This window comes from Canis lupus, chromosome 4, assembly GCF_048164855.1.
Source record: "Canis lupus baileyi chromosome 4, mCanLup2.hap1, whole genome shotgun sequence".
NCBI classification, from domain to species: domain Eukaryota; kingdom Metazoa; phylum Chordata; class Mammalia; order Carnivora; family Canidae; genus Canis; species Canis lupus.
The window spans coordinates 21153614-21175506 of NC_132841.1; the positions used below are offsets into that span (position 1 = coordinate 21153614).

At 52.8% G+C, this 21893-nt stretch overlaps 1 protein-coding gene and 1 long non-coding RNA gene across 9 annotated transcripts in view; one reads left to right on the forward strand and one right to left on the reverse strand.

The window, feature by feature from the left end:
• The window catches only part of HK1 (hexokinase 1), a 119906-nt gene that overhangs the window by 46394 nt on the left and 51619 nt on the right, over positions 1-21893 (forward strand). Inside the window, exon 1 of one of the 5 annotated variants that reach the window (XM_072823393.1) lies at positions 6666-6818. The exons of 3 other annotated variants lie outside the window; for them this stretch is intronic. In XM_072823393.1, the coding sequence (XP_072679494.1) occupies positions 6756-6818 (63 nt within the window). In that variant the 5' untranslated portion in view covers positions 6666-6755. Of the gene's footprint in view, positions 1-6665; positions 6819-17311; positions 17566-21893 lie in introns of those variants that run through there. One more of the 5 variants, XM_072823394.1, reaches the window with a different exon arrangement.
• Positions 668-6437, reverse strand: LOC140631952 (uncharacterized). Of its 4 annotated transcripts, none has more exons than XR_012029486.1 (4): positions 6371-6437; positions 5318-5595; positions 2075-2223; positions 668-1200 (listed from the first exon to the last, which is right to left on the reverse strand). It is a non-coding gene; the product is annotated as an uncharacterized lncRNA (long non-coding RNA). The 4 variants fall into 4 exon arrangements; XR_012029485.1 differs by lacking the exon at positions 6371-6437 and adding an exon at positions 5804-6076; XR_012029484.1 differs by lacking the exon at positions 6371-6437 and adding an exon at positions 5833-6075.

Here is a 21893-nt window from a genome sequence, read left to right on the forward strand (position 1 = left end):
GGTAAATGGAAATTGTAGGATGTAGCTCTGTCGCCTACATTCTTTTTATTTTTCCTCCTAGCACCTGACCTAATGTATATTTAATTTGTGACTTGTTTACTGTCTGGCTCTCCCCACCAGAATGTAGGCAGGGACTCTGCTGCTCACCAGCACATTTCTAGTGACAGGCAGACTAGATGCTTCACAAATGTCGAATGAATGAATAAATGACAAGGTAGGGAATCAAGAAGAGAGAGTTTAAGGAGAAACGATGGTGTTGGGAGACCTCCTGAGTTTCAGGTGCATATGGGGGCTAGGACTTCATGTTCACAGGCAGTTGGAATATGGGTCTGGAACTAAGAAGAGAAGTGGGTTGAAGCTCTGGACAAGAAGTCACTGAATCTTCCTGTGACTCAGTATCTCATCTATAAAATGGTGATAGAACTAGTATTTACCTCATTAGGTTGTTCTGAGGGTCAAACAAGTTAATATAAGAATTTAGAATAATGCCTGGTCCACAGCGAGTTCTACCTGAGAATTAGGTATTATATTTTATAAAGCTGGAGATACTTAATTTAAAAAGCAGCCCTTATTTTTCTTCCTCTGGCTTAAAACATTTTTTTTCTTTAGGAAATTATGGTGATAGGAGATAGAAATTGCAAGTAAAAATTGTCTTTTCTTAGCAAAATGAAAAGTCAATACCTAGTTTTTATTTGTATGCATGTTTCATTTGCTGGCCTATGAGATCTCACAGTCTAGGAACCCTGATTAGGTATTGACATGGACTCTCCTACATGAACATTTCCTTCTATATATTCGAGCTAATTCTAACGGGTTAGTATTGAAGATCTTCTGTTGGCCCTGTGGAGGTGGTTGTGCGTGGGTATCAGAGCGAACTATCCCAGGAAACTCAGCGTAATCAGCAGGGTGATTTTTGAGATTGCTCTGTTCCAACAAGATATGGGTTTCCTTTGGGGAAGGAGCGGGCTTGAGATAAGGAGCAGGGCTGAAAGCCAGGCAGGCCTCAGTAGTCTGGTTAACCCTTCTTTCAAGCTGTCATTCTTTATGCATAGGAGGCTTATCATTCTTTATTCATAGGAGGTTCAGAGGCAATTGCAATGATGGTGGGATGTCCACGAAGTCACAGGGCCAGACAGGGCTTTCCTCACAATCCTGAAGGACAATCATCCCCACAGGGAAGTGGAAACCTTGGGACAGAAGCTGAGAGAGGTGTCTCTGGGAATCAGGTGTTTTATGAGCCAGGTAAACCAGGTCAGGGTTGAGCAAGGGGCAGCCAGAGAGCTTTATAATACATGAAGGAGGTAGGACCTGGGTGAAGCAAGAGAGGTGCTGAGGGTACAAGATTTGAATGCAAGATTTAAATCTTGCATGCCTTGGCACCTCCCTTCCTGATCCCAGCCCTAATACCCGAGGCCTTCTGCCTACAAATTCCAATTATCAGGAGCTGAAAACTTAAAGGCCTTACAGGGGCCAGACATAAGTGTGCATTAGCACAGTGGGCGGGCTGGGTGGGGCCTGGGCCAGGCTGCAGCACCCCACTCTGTCTGAAGGGGGCAGTGGCTGCTCAGTTCTAGCAGAGGCCCTGTGTGGCTAGACTGGAGGTGCTGGGAACCTGCATTTGAAAGTGAAATCTCCTAATTTGTGTTTTCCCACAAATTTCCCCAAAATATTAGGCGGGCTAATTAAGATAGGTGCCAGGCCACGTGGTGGCCTGGCAGTAGCCAGGATGTAACCTCTATTAGGATGTTGTCAGAGGGCGGAACTTTGGGCAAAAATAAAAGAGGAAGCGAGTCAGGCCCAGGGTGTGATTTTACAGCCCCGCCCCTCCTCAGCAGCCTTCCCACAAAGGAGCAAAACCGGCTGCAAAGTGGATGACAAAGTCCTAGTGAACTTTGATCTGGGTGCGCAGATGCATCTGCGGAGGGACCAGGACCCCGAGGGGTGGCCTCAGCCTTGCAGGGACCGCAAGACCTAGCTCCTGGGGATTCACGTCAGAACTTTCCTCCCCATGTTCCCGCGGAAAGTTAGCGTGGAAATCAGCAACTCGCATCTCCTGGCAGTCCCTCAGACCTACCTGGGGTGCTTCTGCCAGGAGCTTGTTTGCACTGTGCTCCGGGTCGGGCAGGGTCAGGTCAGCTGCAACCTGGGGCCATGGGTCTAGGCATCCGCATTTGTAAAAGCTCCCCAGGTGATTCTTCTCAGCAGATGCAGCAGGGTTGAAATCTACAGATCCAATGGATAGAAATGTGGGGTCAGGACCCCTCTCAGGTGCTTCCTGTTGGAATGTGCTTTGCCTGCCAGCACGCCCCTCTCAGGATTCCAGCTTGCCGCAATGGCTCACATTCCAGCCTTCATTTTTCTTTATTCCCTTTCTCTGCCTTTGAGTCCTGCCACATGCTCTATAACTTCCCTAACCCTCATTGACTGATGAAGCGGGCATAATGATATTTGCCTTGGTAACCTCACCAGCCTGTTATCAGAAGAAATGAGGCATTATCTGAGAAAATAAATGCTCTGTAAACTGTCAGTATTATGCAAACATTGCTGTTGAAGTGTACTCCCAGGTGCTGGAGTACAGCTCTGATCCACTGGAGAGAATTTCTGGAGTACCATTCCCGGTGCCCTGGGTCCGATGTGAGTTGTCACATTCTGACTTAGCCATGGCCTGCCTTCTCTTTCGGGCAGTTGCTTTTTGTGGGTGGCAGCCTGGCATGATCTGATCACTCTCTCCCCCAACCCCGACTTCTATAAGAAGAGCACAGAAAATGCAGAGGGAAGTCCAGGGGGCTTCGGCGAGGAGTGAGGGCCATCTGGAGGGTGAGGGGAGACTTGGAGGACTAGATTTCCAATGGTCAAGGTCTTTACTGTTCTTCCTCGGGGTGCAAAGAATAATCAGCAAGGAGCTTGATATAGTTTTGGGTTGGTGAGGTCCAGAGCTGATGGTCAAGAATGAATAGTTGAGATGTCTTTGGTGCAACAAAGGTGATTTTATTAAAGCACATGGACAGGACCCACGGGTAGAAAGCTGCTGTACTGGGGTGGTGAGGAGTGGCTGATTAATATACTTGCGTGTTGAGGGAGGTAAGGAAAAAGGGAGGTGGCCAAAGGGGCGGCTTTCATTATGCTAAAGGATACCAAAGGCCTGGCTATTATCAAGCAAATGTTGTGTTTTCTTCTAGCAAGGCATTAACTTTAAGACAGTTGGAAGTTTCCTGGAGGAATGTCACATATATCCCACCCAGGAGGTGGGGGGGGGGGCGGGGGGGGGGGGGAGGTTCCAGGCTGTCTGCTCATGGTTTGTCCTCAGCTTGCCTTCTGCTCCCTCATCAAGCTTAGTTGGCGTCTAAGAGCTGTATGACAGCAGAAAGAGGTGGGATAATGAAGAAGTGCATGAGGTGATAACTGGCATGATAAAGAGAGGACACAGGCCCAGCTCTGAGCCCAGGAGGGGACACAGCAGTGCAGCATGGGCTCTGGTCTCAGGAAGCTGTGTGATTGGGGCAGATAAGGCCAGGCCCCCAGAAGACAGTCAACAATATCAGGCAGACTGTTACGACTCAGTGTCACTTATCAGAGGCCCAAGCTGCAGTGAGGTGGAGGGGGCGGAGGATGGACAGAGCACTGTCTGGGCATCAGAACTGGGTTTAAGCCCCAGCTCCCACCTCCACCACAGCCTGACACTGGACAAGATGGCCCACATGTTGCATCGCAGGTTCCTGGTCTGTAAAGAAGAGTCTTGGTCCAGATCTAGATGGACTCTGAGCACAGTCCGAATTGGCCCTGTGGAAGTGCTAAGGCCTGGGAGACTGGGGTGAGTAGCATGCCTAGGAAAGGCTTTCTGTGGATGGTGGGAGAGCTGGGCCTTCGGTGAGAGGGTCACAGGGACACTTGGTCAGGGGTGGTGAGTGGAGAAGGCAGGGCAAGCAAGGATTCATGAGCAGGGGCTCAAAGGGAGCTGGTGGACCTGGCAGGCCAGCTGGCAACAGTGGGAAGTGGCCTTGCTGTGGCCCAGGGTGGAGGAAGAGATAGGTAGGGAAGAGTCGAGTCGGATCACAAAGGCCTCAGACATCAGGCAGAGAGAGATGTTTCAGTTGGCTCTGTCAGGAAGGAGGGTGTCGTCAAGGGATTTGGGGCAGGGCTATGATGTGATTAGGCTGCTTTTTAGCAGGAATGAGGTGGCCTGGACTTCAGAATGACTTGGATGGTAGAAAGCCAGGAACCGGGGAGGCTAACTTTTGTAACATTTCTGGCATGGGACAACGAGGCCTAGGGGTTGAAGGAGGCCGTGGGGCAGACCTAGAGGTATCTCTCAGGAAATATTGATGGACCTTGGGGACTGTGTGCATTCGAGGGGTGGGGAGAAGGAGAGTCATCCTGAGAAGCAGTTTCTCACTCAATGGCCAGGGAAGAGAAACCATTGGCAGCCGCCTTGCCTGCAAACAGAACTTCTCGGAGTAGCCTGGAAAATTGGGAGGCTCAGTTTCTCCCTGGCTCCAGCTCACGATGATCCAAGAGATCATGAATGTAATGGGGGCGCAGTGATGGTAGGTTGAGGGGCATGTATACTCCTGACACTCCTGATCACTGTGCCAGGCTCATTCCACCTTCGAGTGCTAGGCATGCGAGACAGCAATTTGCAAAGCACAGTTCTTGATCTGCAAGGAGATCTGCAAGGAGCTTCTCACCTTGTGAGTCTGGCAGCATCATAACTGCAGGACTCAAGTGGCAGTTGAGAGCAACCAAATCATTCTCTTTCTCCCAATTTTGCTTTATGGCCATGTAGGCAGTGTAAGTGTTTGATGGATGCCAGGAAACTTACATTCCTTGTTTATAATGACACTATCCTGAGGGCAGATCCAGGCTTTGTGGGGTTTGAAGCTTAAATAATTTTAGGGAGCCTCTTTGGAAAACAATTCAAAATTGCAAATATAAAATCGCGCCACCCTCTCTGTGCTTAGAACGGGTGGTGGTGGTGGTGGTGGTGGTGGGGCAACGCAAGGGAGAAGCCCTAATCATACCAATTGTATAGTAATATCCACCACTTACTGTGTAATATAAGCAACTATTTTATTTGTAGTATTCCACAGCAACGAAGGGAGAGTGAGTGGGCTTTCCTATCTCCATGCTATGGAGGAGGAAGCAAGCTCTGAAAGGTGACTCAGAAGGTCACTGCCAGACAGCTAGCAGACAGTGAGTGCTGAGCTGTGGACTGAAGGCTCTGGCCTTAGGGCCATATCTTCAGTCAGTGACAGCAATGGTCAGACCCCAAAGGAAGAAGGTAGCGGACCTAAGCCATCTCCCCCTGATACCACTGTACCTTTATGTAGGCCGGGTCAGGGTTCCCCGGATCCAGGTCTGGAGTAGAGGTTGGGGGGTTGGACTGTGGCCATCTCTCAGGGCACCACAGGGTGCAGCCTTGGTCCCAAGAGCATGGCCTATTTAGGCAGAGAGGCTTCCTCGGGTAGGAAGGATGGCAAACTGCGCGGGTGAGCATTGGCTTGGAAAACACAGCGTCCTAATCCTGAGATCAACAACTTCCCGGTTGTGTCAAGTTTGGCAAGATACACGGCCTGGGGTGAGCCTCAACTGGCTTACCTGTGGAGGCAGGATAGTAAGCACTTGGTTGTATTCTGAGCTCATTACGTGTCCCCTTGTAAGGCAGTGAGGCTCCTGCACACAGACGCAAGGGATCTAAGAACACTCGGGGCTCCCGCAGCCGCCCCCTAACCGCCCGATGCCGCCCCTCCCCTCCCCCTCGTTAAGGCCGAACGTTTCTCTAAGGATTCCTCCCAGCCCAGCTCACTTCCGTTGGGGAAGTGAAAAAGGTGGCACCTCGGAGGGACGCCTGGGGCAGCGCCCAGACGCCCGCGAGGAAGAGGAAGGCGGGGGCAGGCGGCCGGGCCGGGCCGGGCCGGGGCGTGCGCCCGCGGGTGAGCCCCAGGAACCGGGACTCCGGGCGGGGGCCGTGGGCGTCGCTCTCGATTTAGCAACACCAGTCCGCCTGCGGGAGATTAGGCGGGGAGCGGGGAGCCGGGTCGGGGTGATGCTCGGCCCGGAGGACGCGGCCGGGGCGCGGCGCAGGAGCCGGCGGGAGCGGGGACCCGGCCGGGGCTCCGCGCAGCCTCTCGGCCCCAGCGCCCGCCCGCGCCCGCTCCCGCCTCCGGAGGCCCCGACCGGCCGCGCTCCCGGGGGCGAGCCCGAGTTTCCGCGGGAAGGGGCCGCGCTTCTCCGGCTGCCCCGGCCGGCGCCGCGCCCTCGTCCGGCCCGAGTCGGGCGGCGCCTCCTCCCGCGCGCGGCCCGCGGCCCCCGCCCCCCGCCCCGGCGCGGCGCCCCCCCGCGGGACCCTGCGCGCCCGAGCCCGGCGCCCTACGTGGGGGACGTGCCGGGAGACGCCGGGCCGCGGGGCCCTCCGCAGCGCCGCCGCCCCCTCGCCCGAGCGGCAGGGAGCGGCCGCCGCGCCCCCCCGCCCCGGCCCGGGCGCCGCCGCCCCGCGCTGCAGAGGCCGCCGGCAGCCAATGGGCGCCGAGGAGGTGGGCCGGCCGGCGGCTGTCACCCTGCCGGGCACGGGCGCGCGGAGCCGGGGAGCGCGCGAGCCGCCGCCTCCCGGGCCTTGGGGGTGGAGCCGCGGCCGGAGGAGGAGGAGGAGGAGCCGCCGAGCAGCCGCCCGAGGACCGCTGCTCGCCCCGGCCGCCCAGCACCGCCGCCGGCCCCGCGCCCGCCGCCCCGCGCCCGCGCCCGCGCCCGCGCCCGCCAGCATGATCGCCGCGCAGCTCCTGGCCTATTACTTCACCGAGCTCAAGGATGACCAAGTCAAGAAGGTGAGCCCCGCCGCGCCGCCGCCGGCGCTCTGCCCGCAGCGCTGCATTCCGGCATCCGCCGCCGCCGCCGCCTCCATCCTCGCGCCCCCCCCCCCCCCCGGGCCGGCCCGGGCTGCGGGGCGCGGGGAGGCTTCGGCCGTCGGCCCTGCCCGCCATCGTGTGTGTGTGTGTGTGTGTGTGTGTGTGTGTGTGTGTGTGTGTGTCGGGGGAAGACCCCCGGGAGCGGGGTGCTCGCCGCAGTGTCCTTGAGCCGGGCTCTGGATGTCAGGCGGGCGCCCGGGCCGCGCGGGGAGGGCTGTGCCGGGCGCCGGGCCGGTCCGCCGGGCCTGCTGCGAAGGTTCGGGGCCGCGGGCGGAGGAGTGGGCGCGGAGGCGGCGGGCGCGGGGCGCGGGGGCCGGCTGGGGCCCGGCTGGGGGCCGGCTGGGGGCCCGGCATCCCACATCCGGGGGTCCCCGCCGAGAAGCCCGCGCCCCGGTCCGACCGGCTGCAGCGGCTGCCCCTGAACGCGAGACCCGGGCGACCCGCCGGGCTTCCCGGAACGGGGAGGGGCGCGGAGGCCACCGGAAACTTTGCTCGCAGGGCCTCGGGCCCGGAGCCGCATGTCTGAATGGAATTTTTTATTCCTCTGCGTGACCGCTCTCTTAAACTATAATTTTGAGCCAGCGCAGGGAGCTGGGATGGGAGACCGATGTTTTGAGTCGGATAGAGGCCTTGACATGTATGCTTGTGACATGTGTGTACTCGCACTTGGACGCATCTCCCTACCTGCAGGGCTTGCTGGCTTTGACGTCCCTCTCATAAAATATCTGTCCATTGGCAGGTCCTACAGGTCTGTCTGTCCCCTACGCCAGCTTTGCCACCGGGTTTTTAAGAAACAGCCGGGGCTGTGGGGAAGAGCTCCCATTTTATCAGCACTAGGCCTGGCACAGGTTTCTGACCCACCCACACCCAGCATGGGTGACATTACTGCTGGGGGAAAGCTGGGATGGACAAAGTCAATCTGACTGGAGTTCAAACAAGGGACATACCTACAGGTGAGAGGCGGGAGTGTAAAGCCTAGATTTTTCTGCCCGGCCAGCCAGCAGGATGTTCTTTCAGTTCTCTTCCTATCTCCGTAGGACAGCCCCGGCTGGCACAATAGGAAGTAGGCCTCCTGAGGGCAGTGACCTCATCAAGGTCACCTGGTGAGTGAGAGGCAGAGCCAGGGCGGGTCTCTCCCTCCCTCCTCTGGGAGCTCGACAGGGGCTCCTCCTGGAAGTCAGCTGAGGGGGAGGTGCTAAGGCAAAGGCCCTGGGGACGCTGCTTGGATCCTGGGTCCTGTGCCAAGTGGGGACCAGAGTAGGGTACTTGGGAGGTAGGCCTGGAAATGTGTCACCGGCCCTCACAGCTGTAAGCAACGGTGACTCCCGAGTTGTCCGACTGTGAGACTCATGCTCACTGCTGTGCCACGCTGTGGAGCTTCCTTCTGGCCACCGAGCTCTGTGAGCTGTGCATGCCTCTGTGCACATTTCACCTTCTCTCGATTGGTGGTGTGTGCCCTTGAAATTCTTCCCGTTTCACAGTGGGGAAGTTAGGGTACCGATGAGTTCACTGTCCTTTCCCTACCCATGGCACACACTATATAGCTCAAGATACTGGGGTCAGGGGGGACCCCAGACACACCCTTCTAAGTTTCCATCATCCATCCTCACCGGCCATCGCTTGTGTGGCCTCCAGGAGCTAAGTTGGGTCGAGGTTTGGACGGTACTCAGAATTATTTGATCAGGCGCTCGGTATTGACTGTGGCCCCAAAGCCGCCTGCTTGCTGTGGTGGCTTCCCTCAAATTCTATCCACCAGGCTCCTGGAGGCATCTGAGTGTGTGACTTCTGAATCATTTCGCCCTCAAATCCCTTCTGCACTGAGATTGGGATTCTGACATTCCCTCCCCACCCTCTTCTGGCCTCAGAACATTGCTAGAGGAGGGTCTTTAGGCCAAAGCTTCCACCAGATAATATTATTGGCAAAGGAGAGTTTTGAGGAGATGGCTTTCTTGCACCCCATGGGGGACCCTCTTGAACTGCTTCCCCATGGGGTGTGTGTGTGTGTGTGTGTGTGTGTGTATTCCTGCCAGAGGGCCTGCATGATGGGCCGCATCGCACTGTCATCCTTGGGTGTGGTCTCCAGGAAGCTTCTTGGGCCTCCTGAGAGCCTAGTGGACGCTTGTTCCAGTGGCCCAGCCAGCTTTCCCCACCCCCACCCGTGCAGATGCTGGGGGATTGCATCTTCTCTCCTGGGACCGAAGACTTGATAGAGAGCAGCCCTTCCTACCCACCGCTGACTGTGAAAAGGCCAGGTGGGGGTGCAGGACTCCAAGCCCTGTTCTTGCCGAAATTGGGCCCTACCTGTGACCCAGTGGGGACCCAGTGAGCACAGCCCCTCGCCTGCCTACTCTGCCAGCGTGGGTAGCCATGATGATTCAGCCCTTCAGCCCTAGACAGGCTCCGGGGCTCTGGAGACAGCTGTGGCATCCCCCACTAACCTTCATTCGTTTTCTTGCCTTCTGCCCTGAGGGTAGGAGGAAGGAAGATGGGGATGGTGCCAGGGTAGGATTTTTCGGGATTGCTCAGGATATAGACGGGATCATGAAAAGGTTATCATTTCTCTCTCCATTGCCTATGAGACATGTCACTAATTCAATCTCATAAATATATCCGAGGTTGCAACAGGCCAAGTGTCTGCCTTCCCGGCATGGAGCCCCATTTACCAGACTGCATCTGCATGATATTGGTGAATGGGGTGCTGGGAAAAGCGTGTCCCGGCACTAGACTGAAATAAGTACAAGGCATATTTTCCTTTTACTCTTCTAGTGCTTTTAGGAGGAAAAGGAAGGCACGTGTGTGCTTGTGAAAGATTCCATTCATCAGAATCCAGACATCTGCTAGTTCTGCAGCTAGAGGCTGGGTCCTTTGACCTCCCCGTAACTTTTAGCATGCCTATCATCTTGCCTGCTTCTTCCTCTTGGCTTAGCTGTTAGAGCCTGGAGGAGGGTGAAGGTGTACATAGTGCTTTGTTTGGGACAAGAAGATGAGCCCAACAAGGTGAGAGCTTGCCCTCTTAAGAAGGTCTAGCTTCCGGGGCGCCTGGCTGGCTCAGTTGGTAGAGCGTGAGACTCTCGATTTCAGGGTTTTGAGTTAGAGCCCCACATTTCATGTGGAGATTACTTAAAAATAAAATCTTTAAAAAAAAAAAAAAAAAGGCAGGACTAGCTTCCTTTCCTCCAAGTTTGTCAGAATGGTGACCGGTGGGTTTTCTCTGAGTGGGATCCCTGTGACCCTATATAATTCCCATTAGCAGGTGAACAAACAGGTGTGCTTTATCCAACAGCTGAACCCAGGAGTGCTTAGCCCAGGAAGGTGGGGGAGAGTATGCTAGCAGTTAAAGGGGTCCCCACGTTTTTTTTCTCAGAGCGCATGTGTCACAGCTGCAAAAGCAAGCATTAAAAAAAAAAATCCCCTTTCCTTATTGCTCAGGGGGTGAGAGAAAGGAGAGTTAGAAAATTATAAAAAAGACCTCAGATATCTTTTGATCTGATGTTATACAAATGTCTGGTAAGAGCCTCACTCCTTGGCGAGTCTTTCTCTCATAATCCTTGTTCCCACTACCTTGGATGTTTTTCGGAGTTCTTCCCCCAAGAGAAGCCCTAATGCTTCATTTGGTTTGATAATTTGGGACTGTCGTGAGGGAGTAACCTGGGAAACCGGGTGGGTACCAGGGACTTTCACATCTGGCCATGCTGTGCTGTCCTCCCACGCTCCTGCTGTTTTCTGGAGATGGCATGGGCAGCTCTCTCCAAAAAAGACTGATTTGGTCCTGTCTCCGTGTGTGTCTGCAATCAGGGATTCCTGCTTGATAGAATTAGCCACTGGAGTCAGCTTGAGCATGCCTGAGGACGCCCCTGTGGATAGACAGGCAGCCGTACACCTCAGAGCCCAGGAAGCAGCGTGGCTTATTCATTTGAGGACCTTTAGAATCAAGTCTGGTCATGGGAACTCAATAGTTTCTTTGGAAAACCTTTAAGTCCTTTATTATTTTGAGTCCTATGCTAGGCTGGGGTGACAACTATAAACTTGGTAGAAATGATCCCTGTTCTCCTGGAACATAAGTAATGGTTCGCTGGCTTACGATAAGTGCAAAGCACAGAATGCTGTGAGAGCATTTAGGGGCCAGTGGTCAGATCGTGGGTGGGAAATCACTGGTTTAGGAATGGCTTAAGGCCAGGCTCTAGGTGTACACATGGGAATATTATACTTAGAAACTTTGTGAGGGAGAGTCAGATGGATAGTTCTCAAAATGTAGTTTTGTTTTCTCTTTAATGGCTTGTTATCTGAGCATCCCAGAACACTTTATGGCAGTCATGTCAGGTATCAATTGTGTGTCTATCTATCTAATAATACATACAAGTATGCTAACATGCTTGTGTGTATGCCTTCATTTCATCTTTCAAAAACCTGCATGAGGATGTCAGGACAGGAGGTATTATTATCCCTTGAGTGTCCCAGAGCAACACCTCCCCCTTGCAGTCCTGCCTCCTGCCCTGTGTGCTGCTGACCCAAGGCAGGGATTTTATTCCTCATTTAGAAACAGGGACTGGAGGTCCAATGGAGGGAGACATGCCTTTCTCAAGGTCTTAAGAAAATCCGGAATGGGGTCCGGCGGGCTATTTTTACTTACTCCCTCTGCTTCTTTCCTCTAGGAGAAAAATCTGTCTTTGTTGATATTAATGATTTAACTTGGAATCTGTAGTTTAATTCTCTCTCCCACAAGTCAACACGTAGGAGTCAAATTTTATTATGAAATATTTGAGGATGGGATCCCTGGGTGGCACAGCGTTTAGCGCCTGCCTTTGGCCCAGGGCGCGATCCTGGAGACCTAGGATCGAATCCCACGTCGGGCTCCCGGTGCATGGAGCCTGCTTCTCCCTCTGCCTGTGTCTCTGCCTCTCTCTCTCTCTGTGTGACTATCATAAAAAAAAAAAAAAATATTTGAGGATGCCTAAGAATGAGATTGAGATTAACATGACAAACACCTGTGTACCCATCACTGAGCTTGAGAAGTTACAGACACAGTTACAATTACATTAGAGATTCGACTGAAAGCCCTGCATTCCCATCTTCTATCCCATTCTGTTTCTCCTTTAGAGAGCATCCCTGTCCTGATTTTGATGTTTATCATTTCTGTGCATGTTTTTATGCCTTTATTACATAGCATATATCCATAAACGGTATGTAGTGTTCCTTTATGTGGTTTTAAGCTTTTGTAAATGATGCTGTACTCTGTGTACCCTTCTACAACTTGTCTTTTCTACTTCAGCCTTCTATATTTGGGATTTTTCCATATTGATCCATATACCTCTGTTTCATCGATTTAAACTGCCGCTTGCTCTCACATTGTGTGAATACCTCACAATTTATACTTTATGTATTTTTTAAAAGATTTTATTTATTTGAGAGGGAGCTAGAGAGAGAGTGTGGCGGGGTAGGCAGAAGGAGGGGGAGAAGCAGACTCCCCACTGAGCAGGAAGCCCAACTTGGGGCTCCATCCCAGGACCCTGAGATCATGACCTGAGCCAAAGTCAGACATTCAACTGACTGAGCCACCCAGGGTGCCCCTTATCTATTCTTTTGATGGGGATTTGGGTTTCTACTGTTTGACACTGCAAACGGTGCCACAGTGATTTTTCTCACGCGGTTCCCCGGGCTCTGGGCCGTATATCTGGGATGGAACTGCTGGGTGGAGGAGTGTGTGCATCTTCCCATTTTCAAGATTTTGTCAGATTGCCATCCCCGGAGATCCTGCCACTCAGAAGTTTGTACAAGTTCCTCCTGTTCCACACCAATCCCTGGTATGGTCCAACCTGTAACATGTTTTGGTAGATGATTTTTAAAGAGTCTGTTTCTTCCCAGTCATTTCCATTCACTTTACAGCACTCAAGCAGCAGCTTAAAATTAGCTATTTCCTAGTTTACCTTATCAAGCGGAGCCCTTGTTGCAAAGCTTCACTGAGTGAGGTCGACAGCTCTCACTGTGAGTGGCGCCAGCCCCATTGACTACTGCCGCTGGGCCAAGGAGGGGGAGCCAGGTGCAGGGAAAGGTGGGGAGGGCTCTTTGTGGCCCCTCGTGCTCCCGTGTGTGGGAATCCGTTGAACTTTTCCGGGAATTAAAGATGCACACGTGCTTCTGCCCGCCTGCCCTCTCCCTTCCTGGGTGGAGCTGACCCAGCCGCAGGCTGGCTTATCAGTCTCCTAAATGTGCCAGGCTCTGTTAGAGGACACTCCGGCCCGCAGCCTCTCTCAGACTATCTGCCGTAAAAGAAGAGGGTGGCCGTGCCCCACGGCAGGAAAACTGAAATGATGCAGTGTGCAGCCCAGCCCTTTGCAAACCGCTCTCCCTGCTCAGGGACAGAAAATGTCGGATCGTGTTCATCTGATTCCAGGCTTGGTTACAGGCCACAGACGCCGATACCTGGAGGGGACCTTGGAGGGGAGGGCGCATTGAATGCAGACTAGGGGACCTGTCTTTTTCCTAGCACAGGCCTCATTTCATCATCAGTAGTAATACTAATGGAAGCCAACATGGAATGCCTGTCACACTCACTGCTGGGGACTGCCGAAGGCATTATATCCCCACGATGCCTCTGTGAGGGGGGGTTCTGGTATGATCGCTTTTGGGTAAAGACCCTGAGGCTCAGATAGGAAACAGAAGAGCCAGCATTCAGACCCATCAAATCTAATGACAGAGCCCTGTTATTTTTTCAGTTGAGGTATAATACTTCTGTAAAACTCCCCATTTTAAAATGTACAAAGTGGCTTTAAGTAGTTCACAAGGTTGTTGCAACCATTACCACCATCTAATTCCAGAACATTTTCATCACCCCCCAAAAAAACCCCATTCCCATTAAGCAGACACTCCCCATCTCACCCTCCCCCCAGCCCCTGGAATCTACTAATCTGCTTGCTTGCCTCCTCCTCCTCCTCCTCCTCCTCCTCCTCCTCCTTCTTCTTCTTCTTCTTCTTTCAATGGATTTACCTCTTCTGGACATTTCATATAAATAGAATCATACAATATGTGGCCTTTATGTCTGGCTTTTCACTGAGCATCGTATTTTCAAGGTTCATCCATGCTGTAGCAGAATAATAGTTGTATCGGTGTACCACTGTATGTTTATGGATTTGTCAGTTGATGGACATTGGGGTTATTTCCACTTGGGAATAATGTTGCTGTGAACATTTGTGTGCATGTTTTTCCTGTGTGGATGTATGCTTTCATTCCTCTTGGGCATATTCACAGGAGCAGCATTGCTGGGGGAGCCCTGTCTTTATCCACCTGGAGAAAGGCATCGTCCCCATTTAGAAGTGAGGAAAATGAGGCCCCCAAGGGGTGAAGTGACTTGCCAGAGACCACAGAGTTCGTTAGTAATAGGGACAGGAACACTACCTGGTCCCCTGACTCAGAAACCCATGTTCTTCCCACCATACCACACCCAACCCTCCCATTTTGTTGTTTAGGCAAACAGAGGCAAGGAAGTTGAGGGATGACACAGAGCTAGGCACAGGACCCCCCCCCCCCCCCCCAGATTCCCCAGGCCTTTTTCTCTCCTTCTCCATCCTCCCCATGACCAGCACTTTGGCTTTGCTTGCTCACCCCATGCCTCTCTTCCCTTGCTCAGCGTTGACTAACTCCCTCCCCTTGGGGAGGAAATTGGCCCAATAAAGTCTTAAAGTCTTTCACAGTGAAATGGTAGGGATTTCCTGTTTTTTTTTTTTTTTTTTCTTTTTTTCAAATTTCTCCCTGTACTCTTTCTATTTGTCTTCCACCCTCACCCTTGTTTGCATTTAAAAGAGGACCCCCACCAAGGGCAATGCCTAACCTTCAAGAAGAACCTCTAATACTAGTTTCCTTGATTGGGGTTTGCCCAGCCCTGTTACTCAATCTGACCTCTTTCCTCTGGTGATTCCTGGTGCCTTCTCTGATGTCTCTTTGGATGAGTGGGAGGGGTGGAGTAGGAGACCCAGGCCACTGTCCTTGTCAAGGCACCACGTCACCTTTGCAAAGTTCTGTTCTATGTAAATACTTTCACATGCTTGATTTAGTGGAGTCCTTCCAGCAAGCTTGGATGTAACCATTTCTTCCTCCGTCTTACATACGGGGCAGGTGAACCTCAGGAAGTGAAATTGATGTGATCTTGGTGGCCAGAGAGCAGTAGGACCAGGGTAGGGCCGCAGGTCTGTCTGACACCCGTGGGAAGATCTCGCCACACATGCAGAACTAGGACCGTGGTCCAGGGCTGTACACTTCCAAGTGCAGTAGCCCTTGGTAGAAACCATCACCCAAGGCTCCCATAATGGGGATGCTAGAGCTGCTGTCCAGAACAGGAGCCACTAGCTACACATGGCTACTGGGCACTTGAAATATGGTGAGTCTGATTGCTTTGGGATGTACTATTAAGTATGAAGTACACACAGGATTTCAAAGACTCTGTGTGACAAAAAGATAATGTAAAATGGCTCATTAATAATTTTAAAAGCATTGCTTAACCTGTGGGAATAATATTTGGGATATATTGGGTTAAATAAAATGTTATTAAAATTAATTTCTTCTGTTTTTTTTTTATGTGGCTACTAGAAAGTTTAAAATGACATATGTAACAGAGCTCTGCTAGATAATGAATTTTATGGCTAAAGTTTGGGCAGAGACACTATGTAGTTAAAGTGGTGGGTTCTAATGGGTCCTTGGGCCTTACTGTCCTCACCTGTAAGATCAGGAGGCTGGAATCCATGATCTCCAACAGAGCCTTCTAGCTTGAGCAGTGTGTGCTGGCCGGCAAGCTTTCTGGGCCTCAGTTTCTTTATTTGTCAGATGCAGTAAATGATTCCTGCCTTGCTGTCTGCTCATTTATCCGATTAGAGAAGGGATGTTGAAGCACTTGGAGAGCATACAGAACTGTATGAATGCCAAGTGTTGTCATTGTGGGTCACCCAGGACACACCTATAGGCACCGTGAGATGCATGGCCAGGGAGAGTAATCCACTGTGCCAGGGAGCTCCTACACCGAGTATGAGGGCCAGAGGGCAGTTTTCTTTGTTGCTGTTTTACTGATGGCAGTGACTTGTCCAAGGTGATGGGGAGGATGGTGAGTGCAGCTGGAGGAGGCCTGAGGTTTACTCACATCACTGCCCTATTTGCACCCCATGGCATTAGGGTTTGGTTGTCTCACAGTGAAAGCAAAACTGCAGTTTGGATACTCTCCTCTCTCTTGTCTGGAAGTACTTGGGGACGTTGGGAACTGTGAGTCTGGAGGCTGGCCCCAGCCCAAGCCATCCACCACAAGGCTGAGAATTAAGCCTGTTGTTCTTGCCCTGCCACATTCCAGGGTGGTTCCATTCCCCTTGACGCCACTGGGTACCTCCTTTATTTTGAGCTGGTTCAGTGTGACAGCTTTGCTCTCATCCTGAGCCAGAGCTTGGTCTCTCTCACCAACCAGGAAGCGCCTATTACTGGGTCTTAGTGGGTATGAAGGTCGCCAGGAGGACCTTGGGCATGACCTCAAGGCCCTTACTTGGTTCTCCTGGCAAGAGGATTCTGGGGAATGAGGGGAGGAGCGTCAAGCTTGGAGTCTTGAGCTGGAGCTGCACGGTTGTAGGGTGCTTGGGGCCTTTCACTTGATTTCATGGCCCCAGATGGAGGCCTATGTAAGGTGGCGCCCGCATGCCCACCTGGCAAGTGTGCAGATTGGATCGGGATAGGTTGGTGTGCCCAGCATGAGCCCTGTCCATACTCAACATCTCCATTCCCCAGACAGTCTCTTATCAAGAACAGGGATCCCATCTTCCTCCTGATTTTTTGTGAGTAAACAGAAGTGTTGTATGAACAATGTGTAGTGCACAGTCCATGCTCGTTGAGAGGAAGCTCCCAGTTCAGCTGCATAAAGATAGTGGATGAGGGTGAAGAACCCCCATCAGGGCCCTGGGCTGCCTGAGGAAAAGAACCTGATAATGTTTTAACATGCCGAAGGGATCCTCCTGGCTCTGGTGATGTTTGCACACGCCTCTTTCAGGAGCCTCTGAAGGGGAATTTATTTTCCCAAACACATTTCCTCTGGTGACTCCCAGGTATTTAGCCGTCTCTGGGAGGCCTGAAGAGTGGAGGGAGAATCTCGGTTATCTGTAGGGCTTTGTGTCCAAGGCCTCAGCCTTGAGATGCAGATGTTGTGGGGAGAGGGTGGTTAGAGAACTAGAGAACGCCCAGAACACTCTGTCCCTGAGGGAGAGGCTGTTGGCCCCATGTGGGTCCCCAGGAGGCTGTTGTGAGGGGCTGGTCCGGGAGACAGGCTGGGCCATTCAGGGAAGAGGATCCTCTGTCCTTATCTGAGCCAGCAAACCCTTCTGAGACCTCCCTGGCTAGGCGTCACCAGAGGCCTTCCCGCCCAGCAGGGCAGGCACCCAGGGCAGTGAAAAAGACACCCCGAGAGCTTGGCAGAGGACGTGTAGGGCCTGGAAGGCATGGTGCTGGTCCCCTTGGTGCTCACAGACTAGCTGGAGGCACAGATCATGTGTGTGTCGCTGCAGCTCCTGGGAAAGGCTCTGACACGGCCATGTGTCCACCAGGGCAAATTAATTCCTACATAGTGGACGCTGACGGCCGAGGGGATGTTGAGGACAAGAGCAGCTGGTGTTGGGCGGGGCAGATCATGGCATGCCCCTCGGAGGAGGTGAGTCTGGAGGTGGACTGTGGGAGAAAGAAGGGGTGAGGCGTGGAGAGGCCCTTTTCGGGCTGAACCAGCAGAGTGGACCTGTGGATCCGTGAGAAAGGGCCTTCGGGGGTCAAGAACCATTGGTAGGGCCCCAGGCTGCCTGAGGGAAGGTGGGCGGGTGCTGGAAGATGCCTCCTATGGGGAACCTGCAGGGTAAAAATCTCTCTTCTTGTGGCCACGAGGAGCTGAGCAGGAGCTGCCTTCCCAGGTGCCAAGAGCAGGGCTGGAGCCCAGGTTCCTTGGGCTGCCCCCCACAACAGTGAGGTGGGGCTGGGCCCCCAGGAGTCTGGCAGGGGGAGGAGGGGCTGGGACCCTGGCCGAGGGGCAGGAGGAGGGGGCTTAGGCCACCACATGCCACAGCAGGGGATAACCTTTGGGCCCACTGTGGTTTCAGCTTCCCTCCCAGGGTTTTGCGAAGGGAGATGAGAATAGGTCAGACAGCTCGTGGCTGGTGGAGAGTGAATGAGGAGTGGCACGCCTTGCTGCGAAGCAAGGGAGCCATGCTGCTTCTAGAGTGGATGGGGCTGTGGCATTAATGCCACGCACATTCCCACATCTCCCTGGTCTAGGAAGAACCTGGCCTGGGTTCTCCCTCTCTGGGCTGAGCAAGGAAGCTTATAGAGGAAGAAGCACAGGACCAGGAGCCAGGGGACTTGGTGTCTACCCCAGTTCTCTTGCTGACCAGTGGTCACCTTGACCATTAGAGGAAACCCTCTGGCCTCTGATTTTTCCTCAGGGCAGTAGAAGTGATGACACCTGTCCTGGTTCTCTGGATAGGATAGTTCGAGGACCAGTATGTGAAAGTGCTGTGCAAAGTAGAGAGGCCTTTATAGTTCAAGGTCGTGTGAGCATGCCCACATTACAGATGGAAAAACTGAAGTCTCTAAGGATATTAAACCCAGAGGCAGACACGGGTGTCCACATTACCCTGTCGGTGCCTTGTCATTGAACCAGGCAGGGTCCTGAGGAAATCCAGTATGGCTGTGGTGCGAGTCTTAAAGGCAGGTCCTTGAGAAAATAAATAGGAAGTTGGGGTTAAGATTTCAAAGGATAAAGTGATTATGATTCCATTTTTTTCCCCTCTCCCACCTCCTCCCCCCAGGTATTATTCTGTTTTTGTAAAACAAAATAAAAAAGGCAAGCTCTGTATTGTATGAGTGTTTAGGTGGAAAAACTATCTGAGTCTACAAAGCTCTTAGCCGGGAATTCTCTGGGAAGATTGGGGGAAGAACTCATACTTCTTACTTTCATGTATTTATGGGTTGGATGAATTTTTTAATAATAAGTATATATTGCTTATTGTTACCATGACTTACTATTAGTTAAACAAACAAACAACCTAATAAAACAGTACAATGTTTCAGAAGAATTTTGTTAGAGTCTTTAAGTTGCTGTGGTTTGGGGCATATGGCTGTTCTACCTTTAGCAGCCTCTTCTGTAGAATGGGTCGATAATGTTTGGTAATCAGTGCATTTCTCCTAGGTATCTAGGTAAAAGGAGTCAGGGACATGTGATTCCCAGTTAGCCAAGGCATGGAGGGAGGTGGCCTCCCTTTTGGTTGTTTAGATGGGAAGGTGGGAAACATTATTTGATGTTTACCTTGTTCTTGGCACAGTATTACAATTTTCCAGGTAGCTCTCTGAGGTGAAAGCATTATCATCCACTTTAAAAGTGAGGAAGAAAAAAAAAAAAAAAAGTGAGGAAGGCAAGACTCAGCCAGGTTAAGTAACTTGTCCAAAGTCACACAGCTAATAAATGGCAGGTCCTGAACCCCATTCTTTGAATCCACAGTCCCCTGTTCTTTTCACCACGTTCTTTTCACCATGTGAGAGATCATGGAAATGCGTAAGGAGAAGCCCAACGCAAGGGCTTAGAAGACCTGGAATCTAGACCCGGCTGCCACTAGCAAACCATGAGACCTGCTGTGAGTCACGGGTCTCAGCTTCCTCTACTATACAATGGAGATAGTGTTGTCCTTCCTGCCTACCTACCCGGGTCATGGTGGTGGAAGGGGTGCTAACGTTAGCGCCTGCCTCATGCCCGGTCCCTGGCGTCCACAAGCTCATTTCACCTCTTTCTGTAACACCCAGACGAGATAACATGTGTGACAGTCCTGCGTATGAAGGGCAGGGCCCTCTGTAGATGCGAACTATTATTAAAGTGACAATCACCCCGGACCAGTTCTCTCCTGAGTCAGTGCCCCTAAGAAAGAGAAGTGAATCTGGTGTTGAAATCTCTGCTCTGTCCCTTAAGCAAGAATTTTCTTAACCTTCCACTGCCAGCTCCTCAGTTCTCTTTGCAAGTAGAGCGTCTCACTTGGCAAGTTCACTTGAAAGGCCTGTGCCGGCACCTCCAGTCACACCTGCTGGCCGGCCTCGTTCTTGGTCGTGCGGGAGAGTGCAGGACAGAAGCAGAGATTTCCATGGCCTGCCCCCTTCCCCGGGGGCTCAAAATGCCTGGGTCACCGGGGGTTACCGCGCCGCCTGCCACAAGGGCTTGTTCACTTGGGCATGTCCTGTCTTGAATTGGTTTTTTGTACATGTTCTGTTGGGAGCAGGAGGTGGGGCTGAGGTCAGGCCCAGAAATGTTTGAGGTTTAGCCCAGGGCAGGGCCCCTGGGTTCTTTCATTAGCTGGACAGCTTTGGGCCAGAGGAGCTTGGTGAGCCTGCCTTCTCTCTTCTGGCATCCCCTCCTGCTTCTGCTGTGGTCCAGCTTCTGGACCTGCTGGGAGCTGCCAGGCTTTCTTGGTCTACAAGACGGACCATCCAGGACAAGTGTTGGCACAGTATTAGGGCACCTTCCCTCCAGGGGACAGTGAAAGATGCCTGGAGATGGGACGGGGGTCCTTGTCAGTCTCGGCCAAGAGACTGCGGGATCCAGCCCACTATGTGGTATCTGGGAGCCCCTGGCACCTCTCCATTCCCTTCCCAGTTTGACTGGAGTCCTTCACGCGTGCGTCAGCTACTGCGTGTGAGAGGGAGCACTTCAGGGGCTGGAGGGTTCCTGTCACGGATTCCTGGGAGCCTCTGGCCTGTGACAGATATGCCAAAGGCTGAGGCTTACAGCTTGCAGCCTCCAGAGGATGGGCTGTGTTGTGCCCTCCTGTCACCAGAATGTTGAGGAAGGGGGTGGAGGCCCAGGAGCGATTCTTTGGGCACTGGGTTGGGCCAGAGCAGCCAAGCAGCAGTGGTTTGTGGAAGTGTGAGTGAGAGGGAGGGAGGGAGGACGGAGGAGACGAAGGATGTGGAGATGCTGTGGAAAGGGGATAGAAATAGAGAAGTTGAGAAGACCATAGATTTTGGCCAAAGCGCCAAAGACCAGAAGTCGTCCTTCCTCAGGTCTGCATCCCTCTGCCATCCTCTGCTCCCGGGCTTCTGGCCCCACTGCAGAAACAGCTGCTGTCTTGCTGGGTGTCTTGCAGGGGGTTGCTGTACGGAGATGTGTTGGGCAGGAGTGATTAGCCTGACACTCTTCTTCCCTCCCACCACCCGTGGCCTGTTCCACTTTCCCAGGTGGACAGGGCAGCCCAGCCCGCTGCCAGGCAGGGCTGGTCCAAACAAGGGGAGCGGGGCCCCTTGTTCAGTGAGGCGCCAAGTACTCTGGGTCCCTGGGAATATTCTACAAGTGTCTCTTGACCTGCGCTTTGCACCAATGTTTCCTGTATGGCTTAACGGGGCCTGGTCCGCATGGCTTGGACCCACTGAGTCCTGCACTGGGTGCCACCTGGCTGGTGGTGCAGTGGGTACCTGGCTAGCCCACCCCTGGCCCCAGCATTTATGCTGGATCAGAGGCTCCTTGAACTCCCGAGGACCGGTGGAAAGGGTTCCCCTGGGCTTACTTCCATTCTGATGGGATCCAGGAGGCCTCGGGCTCACTTCCATCTCAGCCTCAACTTATACCTTCTTTTTGGCCCCCATTTCCACATCTCTTCTAAGAGGAGTTGTCCCACATAATGATTCATGAACTTGAACCAGAGGAGGAAAACTCCCTCTCCATAGATGCTTAGGGGCTGGTGTCTTCTGTGTCCCTAGCCTGCTTCCTCCTTTGAGCTTCTAGGCTCTTTTTTTTTTTTTTTTTTTTTTCTCGGATCTGTGTCCCCGTGCTAACCTGTACCTTGAGTCTGGAGGCAGGATGGCTGTGGAGCTGCAGAGAGCCTTGCCTTTTCTAGAAGCTTCTTCCTGTCCAGCTGGAAAACCACAGCAGCTTAGCTTGGGCTTGCCTTCCACGGAATAGGGGAACTGGCCTTCCCCAAGGGATGGGGACGTTTATAGGGAGCAGTGTTAGAC